This window comes from Boleophthalmus pectinirostris, unplaced genomic scaffold (assembly GCF_026225935.1).
Source record: "Boleophthalmus pectinirostris isolate CB_2022bp ecotype Guang Dong unplaced genomic scaffold, ASM2622593v1 HiC_scaffold_2, whole genome shotgun sequence".
Lineage (NCBI taxonomy): Eukaryota > Metazoa > Chordata > Actinopteri > Gobiiformes > Gobiidae > Boleophthalmus > Boleophthalmus pectinirostris.
Window position 1 is genome coordinate 29,855,456 of NW_026571152.1, and position 22,210 is coordinate 29,877,665.

The following is a 22,210-nucleotide window of genomic DNA, read 5'->3' on the forward strand; positions in this document are numbered from 1 at the left end:
CGATATTATCACGATCTGATCTCACGGTATGATATTTATTGCGATATTTTGAAGAGGCTAATATACGATATCACGATATTTCGTTTAATGTTACATCCCTAGTCAAGACCCAATACCAACCTATACCAGTGCAGAGGCTGAAAATAGGCTTTATGTCCTTTCTTTATTTGCTGTTTTGTAATGTATTTATCATATAAATTAATTACAGAACAATTTTGAAAAAATAGAAGTTCAATAATACAATGTGTTTTGGGCCAATATTGGAAGTAAATTGTCTTACTACACCAGTTTATGGACCAAAATGGGATATCAACTGAACCAATATCTTAGGACCGATATCTTCACCGAAAATTTTCAACACCAGTGCCGATATCTGATACCATTATATTACCATATATTTGAAACTTGGTTTAAAAAAAAAAAAAAAATAAAAAATCTACCACACAAAATTGGAGTAAATGTTTTTAGTTTTAATAATTTTCATGCAAATCTGCAATATGAAACTTTTCTGGTGAAGGATCTGTCTTCTGTTTGACATTGAGATGTTCTTGCTTTGCCTGGAATATTCCACAGTACGGCATGAAATGTATCTGTCTCCAAGGAAACAAATATGCACCGCTTAATAAAAACACCTGTAACTAAAGCTGCTGCAAAGTAACATTCCATAGATTTTTACATTACACAACACATATCTGGTATCCAAGAGCCTGCATACATTGTGCCAACAGTGGAAAAATGTGTCCTTTAATTAAAACGGCCGTCTTATTTAGTGCTTTGGACAGGGAGTAAAGAATGAAACAGAGAAGGGGCGAGCTTGAGGTTAGGGTCCACCTCTCCCGGCCAACAGCACTGTCCACTAATGAGCCTGATCTCGCATGTAGTCTCTATCACAACATAATTATTATATCGACTTATCGTTCAAATTATGAAAGCTGGAGAAATTTAGGGAGGTAAATTTTTATCATGTATACTACATATATATATTCTTTGCACTACTGGGTTATTTATTCTATAAGAATGAGCCATAGAGGGTTGAATTAATAACGTATCACTCACTACTACGATATCCAAATCTCACGGTACGATATTATCACAATATGCATCTCACAGCACAATATTTATTGCGATATTTTAAAGAGGCTAATTTAATTGTAGATGGAACACTTTTTTTGGTTTTAAAATACCCTGACAAGATTTTGGTGTGAATTATTACTGTCATAATCCCAAGAATTCAAGTGAAAAACATATCTCTTCATGTTGTCTGCACTGAAATGAATCATGGGATATGTAGTTCCCAATGTTTATAAGCTGTTGCTACTATAAAACCATGCATTTAAGCAAAGGAACTTGCGATTCAATATATTGTGACAGCCCACGATATTATTGTGAGACTTTTGACGATACGATATCACGATATTTCAGGTATTGTTACAACCCTAGTCAGTACAGATGCAAACAAATGACTAAAGTGTTTCATTGTACCATTTCTTTTGCAATATTGTGCATTTAGAATCGTTTTTCCATGTTAAATCTGCTCTTGGGTTTTTGTGTCAGCGACATAAGTTAGTTTTAAAGGTGTAAATTAATTTCAATCTCTCTTTATCATCTATATTTAATTCAGCAATATATCAAACTTAAAAATCTGTTAATGTGACAGACCTAATGACAATATTAAAATCATTACATCCAGGCTTTCTTTGTGATGTGCAGGTGAAAGCGAGGAAAGAATGAAACAGACAGGGCGAGGCTGAGGTTAGGGTCCATCTCTCCTAGTCAACAGCGCTGTCCACTAATGAGCCTGATCTCGCATGTAGTCCCTGTCACTACGCTACACTAAAATAAAACCAAATTATGTCTTTCTTTCAATGTGCAAGTGTGGACTACATGTATTCCAGTGTCTGCCTCATGTCTAGTCAAATGTGTCAAGGTTAAGAGAGGAATCAAAAAGCGCTGATAACTGAGGAAGAGCTGTGCAGAGGGGAGACGCGCACACACGGAAGAATCCACAAGGTAAAGGTCTGAATATTTCATAAAGCCTCATTAAGGAGCGAGCAGGAGAGGAGGGAGGATAATGACACCAGGTGAGGAAGCAGTAGTAAAATCTGGGTCAAAAGTCAGACATGTTGGACTTGTAGGCAGAGAGAAAAGAAAGCACATGGTCGCAAAGGGGTTGGCCTCACCGCACAAAGGTCTTGAGTTCAATTCCCAGATCAGGTGGGGTTTTATGTGGGGCGTTTGCATGTTTTCTGGTTTCCTATGGAACTGGTTTCTAATATTTCAACTTAAATCATCTAGAATCAGAAGTGATGTTGAGGCCTTTTATTTGTTTTGTCATAATACTTTTATATATTTATAAATTCATTTGGATACACATTTTTTATACAACAACAATTAAACAATAAATAATTCAGCAGAAATAATAGTAGTGCTAGAAACAGTGGCTCCCTCTTTTTTGCATCACTTGAGGAAAAACTAAAACTAAAACACAAGCTGCGCAGTACTTGCTCAAATTAGTATCTAGTTTTGATACTACTCGTTTTTTCAATATCAGTTAGTATCTGGGTATCATTTTTGGTAATGAAATGTATTAGTATAAAGCACATTTAGTAAAACTTTCAGTGCTAATTAGTTTTATCTAATGTCCACTTTAGAACAGTCAATAAAAATGGATGCATGTTGTTATAGTTGTCTTCGTTAATTACTCATTCTATGCAAATACAAAGAGAAGGTTGCTGATATCAAGTCATTTTTCATTTGATGTTTTGACTCCTTCTCTCTGCCGCTGAAAAATACACAAGACATGTGTGAACCCGAGCGATGGGGGAGGTGCGTAGCAATGCATGCACTCGGCAAGGACTGTTATGGCTGTGCTATTAAAACTCAATGTACTGCAGACAAGGAGAGAGCTGTTATCTGCAAAACATGTTGAAATATCTGTTCTATTCTGTATACATGATGGTAACTGTGAAAATTACAAAGGTGATCCACTAACAATCCAGCTTTTTTCAGTTCAGATACCGATTTCGATACTATGGATTTAAGTTTATTGTTTTATTAGGATCCCTATTAGCTGCCCATATGACGGCTGCTAGTCTTTCAGGGATCCACTCAAAAATTATCATTACACAATCAAATTAATTACATTTACAATATTGTCATCTGCAGTAATGGTCATCTGCAGTAATTGCATTGTTAATGTCTTCTTTAGTTTATATTTAACTTCATTTGTGCGTGCAGAGCAGAGGAGCTGATTCCAATGAAATATGGCTCTATAGAACACTGCAGATTTCAGAAAATTTGTCTTGGGACGAGGAAGTTTAAGTGTCTGCCAATATCTGATATCAACCAGTACCATTGCAGTGACTTTATTCCCTTAAAACAAAAATAAAATTGAAAAACTGATATCAATAAACTGATCCAAATGTGTTAAGGAGCTGTTATATATTTACAAAACAGCTTTGTATACATAGAAATTCACTTTTGTGTTTTCTCTGTCAACTATTACTTTTTATTATATTATATTATATTTTGTTATATAAATGTAAATGTCCAAACAGAATATCAGCTGATTTGGACACCGATATTGATCCAGCAAATGTTCCAGTATTGGCGCTGATAAACTAAACCATTACTATTGGATCGGTGCATCTCTCAGAGGAGCAGGAGCAGGTGTAAGTGTAGGTAGGAGTATAGAGCAGGTGTAAAGTGTAAGTCGTGGCCTCTTCCACACATATTGGCACAGTGGTACATACTGCAAGCCGGTACACTGTATGTAAAGATTTAATTGAATTCCTTTTGCTATTGTGTTCTGGTCCACAACACTGCGACTTATCTAGCACCGAGTTGCAACCAGAGAGAGATCTAATTATGCTGCATGAATTGAGCCCAACCTGAGCAGAATGGTCATGACTGCAGGGGAATACCTCCATTAAGCCTGTTAAGTCAAGAGAGGAGCTGAGAAAATGGGAAGGGTCAGAGACAAAGAAGGAGGTAAGTGCTACAATCTAGAAAATAAATATATGATACAGATATGATTATGTGTATATTCAAAGTTGACAAATGTACTTAAGTAGCAGACAAATGAGGAGTTATAGAGGTGTGATAATGCTGGGAATATTGCAAAGGCTAGAATAGAATTGTGAGTCTCAAACAAGAAGTGCACTGAATTACTGAAATGTCATGTACCTCGCCCACCGCCCAGGTTTCTATTCCTGCTCGGAGCAAATCACAACTGCATTCTCTGTCATGCACTAAAATACACTAAGGTAACCAGCGGATTCTAGCTGTTTTTATACTAAATGTAAATCTAAATAATGTTTCCAAGGTAACAAAAAGTGAATATGGAAATTGGACAGCTAGCAGTTTTGAGTTATTGCATTATAGCCTAACTCATAAGCAGGCCTGTGATGATAACACATTTTGAAGTGTGATTTATTCCTGAAGTAAATATAAAGATAAACGTTTAAACTGAAGCCAAACCATAAAGCAGGATTATTCACAAATAGTCTTCTTAAAGGTGTGTAACTTTTCTGGTGCAGGGTCTATCAAACGCTTTTCTCCATGGACATGTTATTGCTCTGTCTGGAATGTTTCACAGTATGGTATTAAACCTTTTTATCTTCATAGAGACCAAACCAGTGACCCCGCTCTTTTTCTAGGTATTTCTGAGCTATAAAACCATCTGTAATTGAACAAGTGTAAATAAGAGCTGCTTAATGTCATACTGTGGAATATTCCAGGCAGAGCAACGACATATTCATAGAAACAAACAGGTGATGGAGTTACACAATGCACCTTTAATGTACAATATTGTTTAAAAAAAAACACAAACTGCAATAAAGAAATAACAGAATGCAACACTTAGTAGTTAGTTTGTATCTATAATGAGTCATAGACGTTCATAATTCAACATTTTACAACTACAATCCCATCGTTGTAGCGGTGCAACAGATAATTGTATAAAGCTGTGATTTTATATTTTATTTCTTATCTTTCTCTTTTATTTTGACTTGTACATTTACATAATTACACACCTGCCTCTTACTATCTTTTTTGATACGTATTTAGAATTTATTATTAGCATTTATATTTTCTCTCTTATTATATTATTGTGATGTGTGAGCTACTGCCTCCAAATAAGTGTGAAAATTTTTGATATTTTTCTGTATTAAGATGTACCTACGATAAATGCTGAACCCCAAAAACGAATGTCCCATCTGCATGTATTGAACAATAGCAGTAATATCCAGTATTTATTGTGACAGGTATACTCATAAGCCTATAGCCTGCAGCACATTACAAACTGGACAATGGCTAATTACAGGGCATGGCACACAGAAACCAATTGCACTCCCAATCATTCATCACATAAACATAAAAGTAACCAGCCCATAAAATGCAAGCACGATTTTAAATGAAGTAAGGAAAAACAAAGAAGTGATAGATTGCCTGTATAGAAGTAAAGATTAACGTAGCCCACTTATGCGCACCCTAGCAAAGCATCATGATGAATAGGTATGGCTGGCCGAACTAAAATAATAGCAGCATGGTTTAGTGAAAGGGGAACCAAAATGCTGTATTGTAAAGCAAGCTAACCACTAAGAGTGGCCTACCTGGAGGCAATTTCAACCACACTAGACCTAATCTCCATTACTATACACTTGTGTGAGTCATTGGGCCTGCACAGGGGACTCGAATGTGCAGTCAGGAGTTTTATAAGCAGCTTGTGGTAAATGTACGCACAAGTTCTGACACATACAAATGAAAGTGAATATCCGTGGTCTCATTATACTAGCCATAATACATCACAATAGCACCGCAGACAGCAAGCAGAGCTGACCAGCCAAAACTACTATTACTCCACTGGTGTTCCCACATTGGACAAAAGAAAGAGTACATGAGAATGTATTGGGTGTTGCCATGGTGACAGGCTTTTCATGACCACCTGCACCTGTCTTTAATAAGTGCACTATGCGAGGGTCTGTCACCTGCTGGTCTCCATGGAGATGTACCTGCTTTGCCTAAAATGTTGCACATGGTCTAAACTCATCTATCTGCCATGTTTCCAATTCCAGGCTTTTTTATTTCCAAAAAGTACATACGGTGAAGACACCTGCTCGTCTCCATGGAAATTACCAATTTTGCACAAGTTGGTCTGAGCTTTGGGGTTGACCAAAATGCATGAGAAAATAAGTGAGAGGTCGTTTCATTTTTCAGTTTGCAAAATGTGCAGTTTGGGTCCATTGCCCTTCTAAGATTATTCTTTACTGGATAACAGCAGATTTCCCTTTGTAATATTTGTGAGGTACTATCCATACATTTTTCCATGGAATATTGTCAATGTAGTCCGGCTGCTAACAGCGCATGAGTAGGGCTCCGTTTGGGAGGTGCACTTGTGGTGATAGTTGCTCTTTTTCCGCTGCAACTCATTATAAGGCAAGTTTAATTGAAGATGAAACCAAGTAAGTTCCTTTTGAAAAGTTTTTCAAAGTTTGGTGCGCAGCGTCTTCACTCAAGCCTGCTCAGTCCTTGGGTGCTGACACTGTCCTGCCACGTCCCCAGTTTAGGCTCCTGGCACCACTAAAGACATCACTCTGTTGCAACCAATGAAATAGCGGCAGGGGTAACCCTGTCGTCATATCACTGAATACATCTCAGAACATCTAATAGACAAAATGTGAATTAAAATGTGTTAAATTAATACTATTGAGTTTGGAAAAATATCTGAATAAATAAATTTTGTCTTCCCCAAACATTGGTTGTGACATGTCCCCACCACTCCTATGCAAACCTACACCCTTGCAGCTTTCCAAATTGTGTGACATTTTGTGGAATATTCCAGGCAAAACATCTAGCTTTATAATGTTAGTAACATTTTTTCCTCCTCAAAAAATGTTTTGTTTCATTCAAGCATGTTATCACTAAGAGGTGTAAACGCATATTATTCCATCTTGTGATGTCATTAAGTGGTCCCTGTGGTCCTCCATGATTTAACAGTCTATAGACATTAAAGCATAGACCACTAGACCTAATCTGATGGTTTCAGAGCCTCTCAATGCTGGCACTACAATAGCAAGCTATTGTTTTGAGCCTCCTTTAAACTGCTTTACCAACAACAAATGTTCTTGTGTGCTCATCGGCTCATTGTAACATTTTGCATGCCCAGATATTTGTGTACACTTAGATTAACTAGCAGGAAAATATAAAACGCCAGTGGGTAGAAATCGTAGTTCAAAAAGCTTGAACAGAGCTTTATATAGGGTTTTTAAGAAGTTACCAGGTACTATACGATGCAGTTATATCAACTATTGTGAGGTTATTCAGAGGACAGACGAGAACAGAGGACGAGTATGCTTTGGAGATGTTCTGAGTCTTGGGGGATTGTGCGTGCGTTTGGATGTGTGTCCTCGGGCCCCGCATATAGAGCACTGCTTCCTGCTGCCGTTGCATTTCCTCCCAGTGATGACGTCAAAGGCTCTGCTGCAGTCAGAGGGGAACTACATGGGATTCCTGCAGAAGAATCCTCCCACTTCTCTCCCATCTGTCTCCCATCTCTCTCTCGTCTCTCTACCGTCTCTGTAACATCTCCCTCCCATCTCTCTAACATCTCTCTAAGATCTGTCTCACCTCTCTCCCATCTCTCTCCCCATCTCACCGGTGTAAAGCCTCATCCTTCCCAGTGCGCAAAAGCGCCTGTGGATTTGAATGATAATAGAGGCTCTGACCTGCACAGAAGACATACTGCAATGATGCTTTCTCTCAATAAAAAAAAGAGTTGGCATCCCGCTATTTTTGAATAGTGTAAAATAAAAACATGTAGTTGTTTTATCCATCAAAAACACCTTGAAAAAAATCTTACTGTGAGCGGGCTTGTCTCTCCATAGATCTGACCTGGAACATAGTCAGGTGGTGCAGATAAATTGAATACCATACTGTGGAACATTTTACGCAAAGTAATAACATCTCCATGGAGACAAGCAGATGATGGACTCTCCACCAGAAAAGTTACACAGTGCACCTTAAAGTTCATCGTGCCAATAATTCTGACCTGGTTTTGAACTGGCAGCAAAGTAAAAAGCGCACACCATTTTGTGATGATGTGATGAGACAAAAAGTCTTGGCTGAAACTGCAACACAGCACACCTGCCACCAGGTGCTTTTTGTAAACATCATCTGAACAACAAACTCACCAAACTCTATTGATGTTTGGAGGTGAAATGGGCTTGTGATCAGCATTTTCAGAATTCTGACAGGCAGCACAGGTACTTTCTGCGATTCTGCATTTCAAATGTTTCAACTCTGAATGGCATGTGCCTCAACATAAATAGCTGTGGAGCAGCAAAAATAGGAACGAATTACAATTAGCCTGAGCCTGCCATCTGGGAGTCACCACATTAATGCACATTCCATTCATAGATTCAGACTGTAATAGACCCCAAAGAGAGATGTGAGCCTCAACTTTGTACAATATACTGTTTTACATTGTATTATGTAAATAACATAAAGAATGGTCACACTGTTGATGCTAAATTCATTTAAGGTATAAGGGAAATAAATAATGAATTATTTGTGAACATAATGAATTATTTGTGAACATGGCATGTTCCACTGGCATCTATCAAGTGTGCTGCTTAGAAACCATCCCATAGTCAAGGTCACGGGCCTCCATCTATTTGTTAGTGGATAAAGTGGAGCAGCACAGACATGATGGGGGATGAGTCCGGAGCTCCCCACTGATCTGAGGACAGCCGGCCAAGGCTCGCTGAGCTGACAGCAGCTAAAGCCCCCGCTCCCCACATGTGCTAATCTCTCAGATTTAAATGGGAGCGCAGCACTGAGCACAGAGCAGGGCAAGCCTGTCTGATCCTGGACTGCAGGTCTAAACACATACACTGAATAGGTTTATCACTATAATAAAGTCTACATGTGATAAATTGTTCCAAAAGTATTGTGGAAATGTTTTGAAGACCATTTTCGACAGCTGCGATATTTGAAGTAAAATCCTTTTTAAATGTTCTTAACTTATTAATGCAAATATACATAGACACATATGGTTCTTATAAGTGTTTTATCTATAGCTGAAACAAAAGTATTTAACCATAAAATCCACACAAAAAATTGCATTTTGTATCGAACAATTAGTAAATTAGTAAGTAATTTTGACAGTCACAATAATCTGTGTGTTTTTCAATACATATCATGAAAGATATGCCCAAGGAGACTATAAGAGTTGACTGATTTAAGATCGCAGCACATTCAAGGCTGAAGAGCATGAGAAAAAGAAATCGGAGCAACAGGGTGGACGGAGGGAGGGCAAGGGGAGTCAGTCAGTAGAAGAGGAGGAGGGAGAGTTAGTCGGGGAGGTAGGGGGTGCAAGAGTCAGTGGACAGAGGGCGACGGGAGTCAGTCTGTAGAGGAGGAGGAGGAGTGACTTTGTTTCTTTCTGAGGGCAGACCGGGAACCAGCAAGAGGCAGGGAAACCATGACAACCAGACAACCAACCCTGGCAACCAATACAGTGTTCCCACTCCCAAAGGCAGACTGTTGGTTGGCAAGGGTTAATCTGTGCTGAGAAAAGAGAAAAGGAAACAACTGCTGTGCTCCTAATTTAATCTAGTGTATGTAGGTCTGTCAAAATAGTTACGATATTGACCTGACGTTCAATATATGAAAGCTGGAAGAATATATTTTGGGGCTCCATATTTAACATGAAAACTTTCTTCGCAAAATTGTGAAATTGTTGGTTAGTTTTTGTCTATATCATAACTTTTGAATTAATAACTTCTGTGACTATTTGCAGACGCAAATAGTGTTTCATTCTGCTGTTGCTGTTGTTTATTGCATCTTGTAATTTTTAACAGTATTGTAGATTTATAATACTTTTTGTGGTTTAAATTTGTTTCAATACTATCACTTAATGTGTCTATTTACTAAGTGTATGTGGAATATATGTTGAGAAAAATACATTTTATAGCAAATCTCCAAATGCTCAAACTCCAAAAAGATGACAATAGTAGCAGGATCTTTATCCAAAACCACATCCATATTTTATAGAAGCAGTGCTATATAAATGTAACAACTTGAAACGGCAGTGAAGAGAAAAATTGTATCTGGGCAAGTATGAATTGTAAATATCATGAAGCGATACATTACCCCAAAAACACAGCAACACAACAGTGGAACGGCGGAACTCTGTGATGGAAAAATATGATAGGACAGCTTGAGAGAAATTTGTGCGCATGTGGTGTAAGTGAAGAAAATGGACCATAGCGCTTGTGTCAGGCTAACATGATTCTCCGCACTAGCTAACAGTGTGATTTTAGATATGTGGGGTGACAAGCAAATAGAATAAGATGACAAAAATACAAGTGCACTGGGAAAGGCTCACTTATTGAATGTCCTCATATTTAAAAGGCCTATATTACATTAAATGGATTCTTGTGAGCTTTAAGCCATGCTATAAAGCAGGTATCAAAAACATTGTGGAGTTTTGTTTTGTTTCATTCACACATGTTTGAATAATCCTGCTTTATTATTCTGTCTATATCTCCAAAGCTCAAAATGCTCTGTTCCACCCATAGACACTTAGCCTGATTCATCAGTCTGACCTCGCAGCGTTAGGATTCTTTCACTCAACGGTAGGCGTGTACTTTTTTTATTTAACCAATCGTTGCTATTTGGCTGTGACATATGTAACAACAACAACACTACAGGGGCTAACTGGTAAATTAAGCTTTTCCCACATCCCGTAGGAAGAAGGGCAACAACGTCTTTCCCCTTGATAAAATTCACCAAACATTCTCTTTGTTCCAGCTTTAAATCCTCGATCTTAGGAATCGTTGCCAACACAGAATATATGACTCTTCGCTGATTGACTGGTGCCCGAACTCGCATTTCCGGGTTTTTGTGAACCATCTACTTTATTCCGATTCCTGACCTAGTCGCTGGAGAGAAATTAAATTGAGCAGAGGCACTAGGTAGCGCCAGCCTGGCTAATAGATGCTAGCCTCCACATTACAAATAGGAAGCGCAACAAGAGGCTCCTTCTGACTCTGGCTGCAATTATTTTACATCTTCTTGTGGCTCCTCTCTGTAACTGCTGCTGTGATCCTCGTCATTTGGTCTTAAAATGCTCATATTAACCCACTCTGCAAGATCCTGAATTTTTCATTTTGCTATTTCGTTCCTAAATAGAGATATGAACATAAATAACGGACCAATCAGACACCTTCATTAACCGAGGTTTATTCCACGACAAGCAGGTTTGATTGACGGCTAGTGCGTTTCTTAAGTAAGTCAGCCCCCTTCCCCCTTTCCGGTGAGAATTTAATGACCGCAATCATGTTTAGCTCTTGTGGTGGCAATGATACTCGCACTCGGATTTCCAAATATGGACGTTACCATTAATCGGAGCTTAATTTGAGTGGAGCTGAACGCTGTGGGTGAAGTCACACTCGCTTAGTCCACTTTTTTATGTAGTCTATGGTTACACCTTGTGACCTGATGTAGCGTAGTAGTTTTCAGGTTAACAGCTTTTACCTTTTCAGTTCTGTAGAGATTGGCAATTCCAGGGCTGAACTGATTCAAATTATTCTAGTGAAGGTGTATGGAGTTTAAAAACATTTCTTCCTGTATAACCACATGACATCACAAGGTGGAACAGATCGTTTACCGTTTGAGAGAAGAGCTCAGCCTAAAAGTGCAGAGTCTGTGTGTTAAACATGTGTGAATAAAACAAAACACAGCTCCAGGTCTGTTTGTGATGAGGAGACAACATTATAACACAGATCAGAAAACAGCGTAACATGGGCCCTTTAAAGATCAGTCTATCGTCTGGGGGTCAGCAATAGAGACATGAAAATGCTGTAGAGGGGAGGAGTACATAATGAGAACTCGATCAATACTTCGCCTTAATTAATAATCTCCACAGCAACCCAAACATTCATGAACTGCAATTCCTTTTTTCAGTTTTGCCTTTGCCCCTCCCCCATCGGTTTGCACCTCTCTCCTCATCATTAATCTCTGAAAATCGTTGGCTACATGCATTCCTCCAAATCGATGCAATTCCACCGAGGTCTTGTCTGATTTACCACATGGCTGGATCCCCGTATGAATCTTGGCTGGCCTGGGGAGAAGGGGACTCACGGGGAGGTAGAGAGGGAGCGATGGAGCCGATAAAAGAGGAGACAAACGAAGTGACAGGAGCATCACTGCGGCGCAACGTCAACGTCGCTGGTCAAATAAGTTCAGGGAGATATTTGGGACTTCTCATTAGGGAAGTCAATACAGCGTTAACGTAACTTTATTTACTATGTTATGATAAGGAGAAAATTAGAATGGAAGAGATAAAACTGAAAAGGAAAGCAGAAATGAGGGGATGGATCAGTGGTTGATAGGTTGATGGTTCAGTCCCAGCTATTCTGTGCACACTGTCCTCGGGCAAAACACTTAACCCAACTTCCCAACGCTTTAAGACGATGTGTGCCGGTTGTTATTTATCATATTTATGGGAACAAGAAACAGGTCCTTATGACACAAACATGATTTACAGTTAGGATATGGTTAGGGTTTAGGTTCAGGAAAATAATGTAAGTTAATGTAATGCCCCGAAGAAGAGTAGAAACCCGACAGACGTTTGTGTGTGTCTGAGTGATTAGTGATAAGTGCAAATCGACTCCAGTGCTTCCATCAGTCAATAACAGGGCAGCTGTGACTACAGAAGTCACCATTATAGAGGGTGGGGAGTGAATGAATAAGAGCTCAAGTTGTAAAGTGGCTGTAATGGCAGGAAAAGTGCTCTCTGAGACTTATGCATTCTCATTATTAAAAGCGAAACAGAACTGAGACATTTTACAGAGCTGACACAAAAGCAGAACATATCGTAACAGGTCAATTAATACTATAAGGTGCACTATGTGAGATATAAAATGTTATTGCTTTGCCTGGAATGTTCCTCACTACAGCATTAATTGTAACCATTAGGGGTGTGCAAAAATGGGCTGCTGTATCGATATATCTCCAAGAGTATTTTTTGGTATATTTTACGAAATTATTTTGTTACAGCGCTGCAGTTTTGTTGCTTGTTTAGAGGAAGGAAATTTGTTTGACATAATCACTGTTTTGATGATTAAAATTTGTGTGTTTCATTTTAACTTTGCACAAGAAGTGGTTTAACAAAGTCTTTTAGTATCACAGCCATGCTTTCAGGAATATCAGGTGCCACAGTGGAGCGTAGGTCGCAAAAAACTGTCACTGTGTCCTTAGGCAAGGCACTTCACCCACATTGCTATAAAAGTGGAGTGTGTGTGAGTGTTGATGGTGGTCGGAGGGGTCGATGGCACAGATTGGCCAACAGTAGCATACCACCACCGAGTGTGGAGTGAATGAATAATGCTCTGTAAAGCGTCTTTGAGTGTGAACAAAAGCACTATATAAAATTGATGCATTATTATTGTTATTATTATGATTTAGTCAGTATTTTTTATTGAACCGTATCAAATAAATTTGAAATATATTGTATCGATTTGAGATATGTATCATATCGTGATCTATGTATCGAGGTATGTATCGTATCAGCAACTTCTTAATGATACCCAGCCCTAGTAACCATTGTGCATTTATTCAATTGCAGGTGTATTTATTGTTGAGAAAGATGCCTTGAAACAGATGCATTTTTACTGTCACTGGGGTCGCCGTTTGACAGATCTGACATATAACTTGGCTTATTGACGTCACCTGCCTGTTTCTATAGATAGATAGGTGATAGATATGTTTAATGTCATACTGTGGAACATTCCAGGCTCAGTAGTAACATCTCCATCATCCCCTCCACCAGGTTACATAGTGTGCCTTTAAAGTAATTCAAGATTAGAAAATCCAATTACAAACAGGGGCTCCATTATCTCTTATTTCTTTATATTTCATTAAGCTTCCACTATAAAAGCCGATTTTACTCAGTTAATGTGTGTAAATATGTGTTCTTGTCGCAGCCCCATTCACAAACTGTACTGATTCAAGAGGGCTTATGCATCCTGGCTTACATGCTCACATATGCTGTACATTCATGCGCTCTCACTGACACACGGCATTCGGCAGGCATCAGCTGTGAGCCCCACACACACGGACCAGGACCAGACTCCCACCATTAGGATCCATTTCAGGGCTGAAGGAGCGGGACAGACAGTGCAACAGCTGAGGCCGTGTGGGTTGGCTTGTAGCTCCACCGCTCTGATCCAGAACACTCACACTCTCCACTCCTCAGCTGGGAGCAACGCACAGCAGCCAGGGGGTCAAAAGTTCTCTGACCTGAATTTCGGCACAGCCCCTCTCTGGAACATGGCTATTTCACTGCTCTCTTTCATTTACTCCCTTGGACGTTTTTCCACCAGCTTGGCAACTTTTCGAGGCAATCTTGTGAACACAGGTGAGATAGGCAGCTGGTGTTTTAGCCAGTTTGAATATGGAGATAATTTCAACGACGTGGGTTAAAGGTCGTGAAGAGATACAGCACCTGCATGGTTCACAGGCAATGTACAGACTAGCGAAAGAGTTATATATCCTCTGGCAGATATACTGGACCAATATTTGGACTTTTTAGCATATCGACTATCGGCCTTAAAGGTGTATTGTGTAACTCATCTGCTGGAAGGTCCGTCAAATGCTTTTTTCCAAGGAATTGTTATTGCTTTAGTCTGGAATGTTTCACAGTATGGTATTAAAGCTTTTTATCTTCATGGAGACTAAACCAGGACATGTTACAGGTCAGAGCTGTTCAGAGGCAATCCTGCCTGGAAAACTTTGGTTATTTTACATTTATTCAATTACAGGTGTTTTTATTGCTTAAATTACCATGAAAAACATTCTTATGATACAGTGAGACGACTCCTGTATCTTAAAGTAAAGTTTAATGCTTTACTGAGGAACATTCCAGACAAAGCAATAACAGCTCCATGGAGACAAGCAGTTAGCAAATCCTCCACAAGAAAAGTTGCATAGTGCACCTTTAAATTATAGAATTGTGGGAAAATAATTTAAAAAAAGGCCCCAAAATTATCGGTCCAAAATTATCGGTAGAGTTTATTGGCCATCAATTGCTCTGTATTCTTAAATATCGGTCTGGTCTGTGAAGAAACACATATCTGTCGATCTCTAGTACAGACAAATGCACTGAGCGTCTGCATTTGCCAAGTGCTTTTTCATTGACGGAATTGACTGAACTGTTCCCCTCACTTGTCATCATCAGGAATATCATGTGCTGTGAAACCATATGGATCTCCTCCAACTGGCAGGAAATCTCTGCCAGCACACATTGATCCCAATCAACTCTCCAGGTATCCGTCAACGTCGAATTAGCGGTTTTACATTACCGCAAAATGGATGAGAATAAGACGGATGTGTAGGGGTAAATGATAACAACAAACTCTAGTCGCTTCTTTCCATGTTGAACGGAGAATGTTATGACTGCAAGATATGGACTAGTGCATCCAAAGACAAAGACCAGTGCAGCTGAAGAGAAATTTGAATAGTCCCAATGAGCAAATCAGAAGGATTGCAATTATAATTTTTTCATTCCAAACAAGGAAACTTATTATGCAAAAATTGCTAACTCTGCAGTTTAGACCTCTGCAAACATGTCTGGAAATGCACATGATTCTTGTATTACGTTAGGAGTTTATATATTTAAATGGTACAGTATGTATCCTTTTGGAGATGGCATATGTCACCTGCACAATTTCATGGATATATAAATTAATATACCATACTTTGAAACATTCTTTGAAATATATGTTTAAGTCTAACTGTGGAAGATTACAGCCAAAGCAACAACATAAGAGTCAGGTTTGTCTAATCAATTTATTGGCTAAAAAGTTACATGCTGAGGCTTTAAGTCTTGACTTAAATGTAAGAACTTCTGGATGAGTTAAAAATACACACTTTGAAAAGACAGACTCCTTTGATTAAAACACACATCGCAAATCGATTCGTTATTGCAGAGCCTATCAGAAAAATCACAGTGATATCTTTTTCCCAAATCGTTTTGCTTTACACATTGCAGCATACAAACCCAGTGATGTACAAAACTGTCTGGTTGTGATGGTGGAGGCAGAGAAAACAGCTGGACACTCTAGCTTTTCTTGTAAGTCTTGTGAAGCCACTAGAAAAAGCAGAGAGGAGTGGAGATGACTACATAGGGGCTTTTTGTCAGATGAACAGTCGATATAAAAGGCCCTGAAGCGCGCATGATTCCACTCTCCAAAACGTCAATCAAAGAATCAAGGAGCCTCAACACATCAACCTCCCAACTCTTAGTATGTCAATATCCCAGTCATGCAAAAATAAAGAGCTCCACTGGATTAACTGCCACTGTTTTTACACAATAGAGTACTTTTTTCAGCTAATCGCCAGCCCCTACTGGAACAAAGTTGGAAAGAAAAGTACAGTATTAGGAAACAATGCTGCAATTGAGTGTCAAATCTGCATTGGCAAAAGCACAAATCTTTGTTCAAATACAACTTTCATCACTAAAGGATTCAAAATCAACACTACTATAAAATCTCACAAAATCTGAAGGAAAAAATTAGGGGTGTAGGCTTTTCTGTTCCCATACCAATATTGATCCTGCGGCTTTAAGTATTTGCGAATATTGACGTTAATTTACATCAGAGTAGGAACTGAAATTTGCTTTTTTTTCTCTCAAAATACAGTTAACTTATTACAAAATGGGTCTGATTGTGTTATGTAACTGTTACATATCCTGCAAGTATTTACATCAGTCAGTAAAGAGTCCGTAAAGTAAAAAAAAAAGATACCCAATACTGCAAATGTTTCTAGATCCACACAATATTTGATACCTGAAAAAATGACAAAACGTATGTAATCACACTGCAAAGCATAAACAGGGCTAATGCAGTGTCACAGAGAACAACGTAAATTCTAGTTTCGCACAAAGAACAGCGAAGAACCATCATTTCAAAACCCTGTTACTAAAATGCAATAACGCTATAAAGCTTGAAAATTGCTTCCATGCTTTTGTGGGTTCAGACCAATCAGTAACCAGCCATGCAGACACTCCATATCTAAAGATTCCATCAAGGACCAATGACCACCTGACAAAGATATCACACAGACAGCAGGAAAACCCAATGGGAACGGTAAAGTGAACGAGAGGAACCAGACCAAAAAGGGAGCAGGATTTATGAAGCTACTGGCAATGTCTGTGCACTTTCCATAGTTTGAATGTGAAGGTAAATAGGAGATATAAAAGCCATTAGTGATCTGACCTGACCTTGAGACTGCTAATCTGGAAAGATGGTTATATTGTTCTCTTTTGTTTAATGCCGCTCTATATTCAAAACACACGTCTGCTTTTCCACAAACACTCCTTCTAGATAAACCAGTCACAATGAAGAATGGTACCTAAGAAAAAAGCAAATAGTTGTACATTGTCTATAACAGAAATAGAAGAGATATTAAATTTAAATCATGAAAAGTGACTCATTTTCTGTGTTTAGTTATCTCAGTTCTTATTTTAATTACACGGGTGAGGGAGAAAAGCTGGAGTATAATACAAAGGACGATACCAGGGGAGTCTGTTGCATTAGTAATAACTTAATAGACTGTTACTGGGGGACATTAAGTTTCTAAACAACACAAGAAGTCCTCTAACTTAAAAGCTGTGATGTCCCTATAGTGAAATATTTGTTCATATTAACATTAGGGCTGCAACTAACAATTATTATTAGTCAAATGGTCAAATATTTAGTTTTTTTCAAGTTGAAATATGATGATTGAAGACTTCTAGTTACACAATATAGTGTATTATTAATACAAATCAATTTTTTTTCTATTCTGTTTAGGCATTTTTATTTGATACCATCATCTTTGCTATCAAATTTTTTTTGACATGTGTTTTAGACTCTGTATCGTCCATATACAGATTATCCAAATACGATTACGATTATTTTAACAGTCAACTAGTCACAATTATTCAGATTAAATGCAGCGCTAACAATTATTATTAGTCAACTGGTCGAGATTTTTAACAAAAAAGTTTAAATATGATGAGTGTAAAGGGAGACTGGCTGAGACTTGTTATAACATTGACCATTGTTACCATTTGTGACCCATTAAGTTCCTCTGTTTGCAGCTTGAACACGTGAATCCGTGTGTGTGTTGGTGTGGGTGGGTGTTTGTGCTCGCCGAGGGGACTTTGGCTGCATGGAGGATTAGATCAGGAAGCCAGAGCAGAACCTGTGTGGTGGCCATGTGTATGTGTTAGGACACAGCCTAATCACTTAATGAACTGCACCACTCCTCCGAGCAGGACAGCCAGATCAAGCACAGGCCTTCCGCTTTCCCCCTTCTAATAATACCTGCCAACCTCAGTGCAGGATTGCTCACGGGGGACTTAGACTATTGGACTAACCCGGATGCCATTCAGAGCCAAGACAAGCTCATTGGGTGCTTTAAGAGTTGCCAGACCAACCTTTTCCGCTGCACCTGCATGGGAAGCGATGTGAGAGATTAGCGATTGTTAATGGGCGAATTAGATGTTATGCAGTGTCATTAAAGGTCATTAAAGCCATGTTAAAACGTTCTTACCTCATGAAAACATACCTGGAGTTTTGTTTTATTCACACATGGCTGAGTAACCCATTACTATTAATCTGTCTACATCTCCGAAACTAAACATGCTCAGTTCCACCTTGTGATGTCATGAAGCAGTACTTTTACCTTTCTTCAGCACCGTTTGATTAGCCAGGCTGGCGCCACCTAGTGCCTCCGTTCAATTTCATTTCTCTCCAGCGACTAGGTCAGGAATCGGAATACACTAGACGGTTTGCAAAAACCCCAGAAGTGTGAGTTCGGGCACCAGCCAATCAGCGAACAGCCATACATTCTGTGTTGGCAACGATTCCCGAGATCGAGGATTTAAAGCTTGAACAAAGAGAATGTTTGGTGAATTTTATCAAGGGGAAAGACATTATTGCCCTTTTTCCTATGGGATTTGGGAAAAGCTTAACATACCAGTTAGCCCAGTTAGTGCATTACATACATCGTGACCAAATAGCAGCGGCTGGTTAAATAAAAAAAGTACCCGCCTACCGTTTGAGCGAACAAATTCTAATGCTGTGAGGTCAGACTGTTTCCACGAAGTGAAACAGGCTGATGAATCAGGCTACAGTTTGGCAGTTCCAAGTGATTCTAGTGAAGGTATATGGAGTTTAAAAATACAGTGGAGAACGTCCTGTATTATTATCATCACAAGGTGGAACAGGTGTTTTCTGTTTGACAGAAGAACTCTAAAATATGCAGGCTTTGTGTGTCAAACAGGTGTGAATGAAACAAAACACAACTCCGGGTATGTTTTGATGGAAACTAAAATAGTGTAATATGGGCCCTTCAAGAGTTGCCAGACCAACCTTTTCCTCTGGGCCTGCAGGGGAAGAGATGTGAAAGATTAGCGCATGGTTAATGGGCGAATGGGATGTTATACAGTGTCGTTAATCTGAATAGGTCTGGCAAGGCCTGGTGTACATGGATGCCAATGAGCAAATGATTTTTCAAACATGGAAGTCACGGGGTCTTTTATTAACACCCCTTTTGAGGCGTAATAGAGGTGACTACGAAGACACATGTTGCTGTGTTGATTTATAGAAGGTGCAAGATGGTTTAAAAAATTGAAATTAAAGGTCAACACGTTCTGACGCATAGAAGCTAATGAAGCATGGCTGAGTTATGATCCACGCTGGCTCCACGCTTTGGCTTGGTTTCTCTGTGATACATCAGAGGCGTACAGAGAAAAATACTTGTGAAAACCAGCACTTCACATGACTTGAATACATCTTCAGCAGCAGCAACCATCTCTCTGACAACTTATCATTAAGCAAATAAGAGTAGGTACCCAATAGAGCATGCTGTAAGCTCCACACAAGCATAAACAGTGATCCAAAATTCCCATGAGCTAAAGCCAAAGTGCCTGGCTGCTACAGTGAAAAATGTACCACTGAACACAAATTATTAAATATAAGCAGTGGAGTCGAGCCAGGGTAGTTTTAATATTGCATTTGGGGTTAATCTCTTATGGTGAAGGAAGAGGATACAGCAGACTACATTCACTTTGCAACATATTTTAGATTGTATAGCGGGGTAGTGTTACACAAGATGGAGCAATAAGTACATCTCTTGGCTCTTTCAGCTGTTCAGGACATGATTTTGTGTAGGATAATGAATGGAGAGAGAGTCTATCGAAGCACACAAACATTTATATAGGCACATGGCTCAAGCCAGCGTGACCAGCTGGACCTTGGCACAGAAGCAAGAAGTGGAGTCTATTGTATCCTCTATGAAGAGCAGATGGGAGGGAGAATCTCTCTTAATGCATTTTTGCCATTAGTGTCAATACTGTGCAAGCATTTCCAACGGCACTGATGTAACCTTATAACCTAAAACTAAAAATCACAATTTAATACAACTTTAGCAAACTGCAGTGTCATTGCTGGTAGAAAGAATGTGCTCTACTTTCTATTATGCAAATGGACCGCCTAGCACCAATATTCCCCCTCCTCTTTTTTTTTTTTAAATGTATTCTGTTAAGCCAGTGCTCCACATCCAAAAGGAAAACCCACGTACGTAGCTGAATGCTGCAAGCCTATAGGAGAAACGCCTGTCTGCTTGTCTTTGCCTTGCCTGCCTGCAGACTAAGAATAGATCAATGTATCAGGCAAACACGGATTAACTGCGCTGTGGTCCAATCCCAACTGACACCCAGCCACACGAACGCAAGAACGGGACCGAGGGGACGCACTCCAAAAAGTTCCACCGTTCCCATCTTCGGCATGCCCCCCTCCAATGTCATTCTCAATGGGGAAGAGACGCACGCCCACCTGCTCCAAGCGCCAGAGCACATGCAAAAACAAGCCGACGTAAAGCCGCAACAGCTCTCCCTAAATCCCCCCATGCTGGTAATGATTATGTCAACGCAGGGAGAAACCGATGCGTGTTCCTATAGGTAAAGCCAACTATTGTGCACCTGCCACCGGTCAAACGTGAACTCGCGTAAAGAAATAGTGCCAAACTAACCTGTCTGTCCTTTCCCCAGCGTCTTCTCCAAACGGTAAGGTCCCACGTAATTGGCATGTTGGGCACCGCTGTTGTCTTTACCGGACGATGACATGTCGAACGAAAATCGGTCACTTCACTCAACGAAACACTCCTCCGCGGGTGGTCCGAACCGCAAAGTCTTGTTGTTTTTAGGTTACTCCACGGGTCTCCTCTGGCTCCTTCCTCTCGGTGTTTCTCTATCCTCACTCGCTGGCTGAGGAGGAGGCGAGGTGCTCTCTCTTTCTCTCCTCTTTTCGCCTATCGCTGCTGCAGACGAGCCGCAAGTGCCTTGAATCTCATTGTGGAGCTGGAAAAGCTGCGCTGCCGCTCTGCGTCTGTGGGAGATGCTGCTGAGGCGCGTACGTGCTGACGGACAGGGGCCACAGCCAATCAGAAGAGAGGATAGGTGTTCCTAACAGAGACCGCCCTGATTTCTCTGCGTTGGATGCGCTCAAAGAGGTAAATTAAGCAGTTTGTAGATGCAAATGGCACTTCGTATTATTCTACCTGTTCAATTCAGCCACTTTCTATTCAGATAAACAAGCAGGCTGTGTAAAAAGGCACAGTCTGTAAACATTTGGTCTCAAGACTTGTCATTCATTTATGTTGCTGTATTGACTGGGTTTGACTCACCCTCTGTCTATTTCAAAATTTCACATGATGTAAACTTTTTTTGCCAAGATATGTTTCAATTCTTGTTCTAATAGAGCAATGCCCTACTCCTTCATCCATGCACACTCAAGTTGATTTTGTGCATTTACTTCTGCACAGTGAAGTCTGCAGTCTAGTACTTGAAAACTAGTGCTTACTAATCCTTGATTTAACAATTACTAATTGATTAACTAATTAAGTAAGTAGGTGTGCTCATGTAGCCTAGAGCAGCAACTCTCTTAGGATTTTACTAAATTAATATAAGTGGCACAGAATTACTGCTTCTTTCAAAAATGTTTTATATTTAGAAAAGCTCTTTTATAATTACGCTCCAGTATCCCAATCCCACATGTTTGTTTTAGTGGACCAATGTGTATTTTCAGTAACAATGCCTGATGTCTTGTTTCCTTACTAAACTAAACCAAACTTCCGAAGCTGTACCAACAAACACAATTTC

The 22,210-nt window shown here is 39.5% G+C and overlaps 1 protein-coding gene across 1 annotated transcript in view; it reads right to left on the bottom strand.

Moving 5' to 3' along the window:
- The window catches only part of brsk2b (BR serine/threonine kinase 2b), a 297,761-nt gene extending 276,586 nt beyond the window's left edge, over positions 1 to 21,175 (bottom strand). The window contains exon 1 of the mRNA XM_055155485.1: positions 21,082 to 21,175. Coding sequence (XP_055011460.1) covers positions 21,082 to 21,175 — 94 coding nt within the window. The remainder of the gene's footprint in view (positions 1 to 21,081) is intronic.
- Between the last annotated feature and the right edge of the window lie 1,035 nt (positions 21,176 to 22,210).